Source organism: Penaeus monodon, chromosome 7 (genome assembly GCF_015228065.2).
Source record: "Penaeus monodon isolate SGIC_2016 chromosome 7, NSTDA_Pmon_1, whole genome shotgun sequence".
Lineage (NCBI taxonomy): Eukaryota > Metazoa > Arthropoda > Malacostraca > Decapoda > Penaeidae > Penaeus > Penaeus monodon.
The window spans coordinates 27,609,842-27,612,341 of record NC_051392.1 but is presented as its reverse complement, the minus strand read 5'-3'; the positions used below and the strand labels follow the sequence as shown (position 1 = coordinate 27,612,341).

General features: G+C 27.2%; 1 protein-coding gene across 1 annotated transcript in view; it reads left to right on the top strand.

The window, feature by feature from the left end:
• Positions 1-31: 31 nt before the first annotated feature.
• Positions 32-2,500, top strand: part of LOC119575176 (receptor-type tyrosine-protein phosphatase F-like) — a 28,770-nt gene continuing 26,301 nt past the window's right edge. The window contains exon 1 of the mRNA XM_037922665.1: positions 32-130. Coding sequence (XP_037778593.1) covers positions 32-130 — 99 coding nt within the window. The remainder of the gene's footprint in view (positions 131-2,500) is intronic.

The window sequence follows — 2,500 nt, the reverse complement described above, 5'->3', positions numbered from 1 at the left end:
ATTCTACCGAATCAAAGAGCTGAAGTAGTGGATGGGTGCTTGTTGCATGATGCAGGGTGCAACGAAGATTCTCGTGTTTCTGGGCGTTTGTCTCCTGTTCAGGGATGCTTCTGGGATCAGTGTAAGGGAGGTAAGGCGTGGTCAGTGTTATTGCGTGGAATTTGCTCAATGCTTGTTAATGGGAACTCATTTCAAGGGCGCACCTGCTAATGCGCATTTAAACAGCCAGTCGTGGTATACGTTTTATCTACCTATCTGTCTATTTACTCATTTATCTTCTGTTCATTCATTTATTTTTTATCTGTCTATTTGTCTATTTATAAATTTATTATTCTGTTCATTTATCTGTCTATCTATCTACCTGTCTATTTTTTTCTGCTCATTTATCTATCTATCGATCTATCTATTTATCTATTTATTAATCTATTTTTCCGTTAATTCATTTATTCACCAATCAATCTGTCTATTCCTCATAAGTTTTTCTGTAAATTTATCTATCTATCTACTTGATTATCAATCTACTTATTAGTTGTTTATTTACTTAACCATGTATTTGTCTATCAGCTTATACATTTATCAGTTTATTTGTTTCTTCATTTATGGATATATTTATTCCATTTATATATCAATTTAGTATTCTATTCCACATACTCATATATCTATTAATTCATCTGTTCGTTATCATTTTGCAATTCATATTTTTGTATATGCTTTATCCATCTATAATGGTGATTGAAATGCATTTGGAATATGACAATATTGATATCAATGAAAAATGAACATGACTTAACAGAGATGACTTATCAAGATGAGAATTCAAAATTGGTAATGGTGGTGATAATAGTATTAGTAGCAATAATAGTTGTAATTATGATAATAATAACAATAATGATGATAATAATAACAATAACAATGGTAATTATAATAATGATAATGATAATAAGGATTACTATAATAATAATGATAACAGTAGTAGGAATAATAATAAAGATAATGATAACAAATGATGAAGATAAAGTAATAAAAATAATGATAATGATAATGACGATAATAAAAACAACAAAAGTAATAACGTCAACAATGATACTGATAATAATGACATTGATAGCGACAGTAATGATGAAAATTATTATAATAATAATGATATTACTAATAAAAGTTGTCTTGAAAATTATGACAACAGTAATGTACAAAAATGCTGACAATAATGATAACAAAAATAATGATAGGAATGATAATGGCAATAGTAGTAGTAACAGGAGTAGGAAAGAATATGATAATGGTAATACTACTACTACTACTAGTAATGATAGCGATGATAATGATAATGATAATAAAAATGAATATTATGACAATAATGGTAATAATGATAATAGTGATATCAGCAACAATAACAATGTTACTATGATAATAATAGTAATAACAAAATAACAATAATGATAATAAGGATAACAATAACGATAATAATAAGCATAGTAATAATAATAATCATAATAACAATAATAACAATAATAATAATAATAATAATGATAATAATAATAATAATAATGATAATAATAATAAAATAATAACAACAACAATAATAATAATAATAATAATAATAATAATAATAATAATAATAATAATAATAATAATGATAATAATAATAATAATAATAATAATGATATTAATAATAATAGTATAATTACTTTTATTATTATTATTCCTACTAATACTGTTATCATTTTTCAATGTAGTTCTTTTCATTGTAATCAGTATCATTATCATAAATAATTCCGTTAAGTCTAGACGACATCTACCCCTATGTTCATCCACCTTGTTCACTGACTGACGTTCCATTTCATACAACAGCTGTAGTCTCGCTGTTGCCCCGTGTGACTGTTCTGATTTTCAAAATACACCTGGTTCTCGCTTCTCTGTTTCGTATGGGGACTGTATTCATATACGTGTTCCATTAACTTCAATTAACTTCAGCCAATTTTCCTTTTTCTTATTCACTTAATGTTGGTATTAGCAGCTATAGGTAGTTTGTCTGCAACATGGGCCTTTCGTCTATACCAAGATTGCATTGTTGAAAAGGTGAAGAGTATTCCTGTTTTTGAATACTAATTTTGTATAATTATTTATAATTGCTCCTCTTTACATATGCATTTCTTGAATCATTCTGGCATGTTCTTTAATACTACATTTTGCCTCTAATCTCACAATCGTCAACTTGAAACCATATATATTCAGTGGATGCCAAGGCCTTCTCTTATAGAACTAATACCCTATTCTCGGTGCATGACTGGAAATTATCTTTTATCTTCATAACCTGTCTCTTTTTCAATATTCTTTCCATTTTTGTGTATGTATATCAATATTCCTCCTGTCCATTTTATTTACTTCTTTTCAAAGACGAAGCAATATTTTTCTCTCTGTACTCTTTTTGTCTCGTTGGAGGATCTATAATGTATTATCAATCCAGTGTCATTCAGCTTTATCTTTCTGTGTTTTTTTT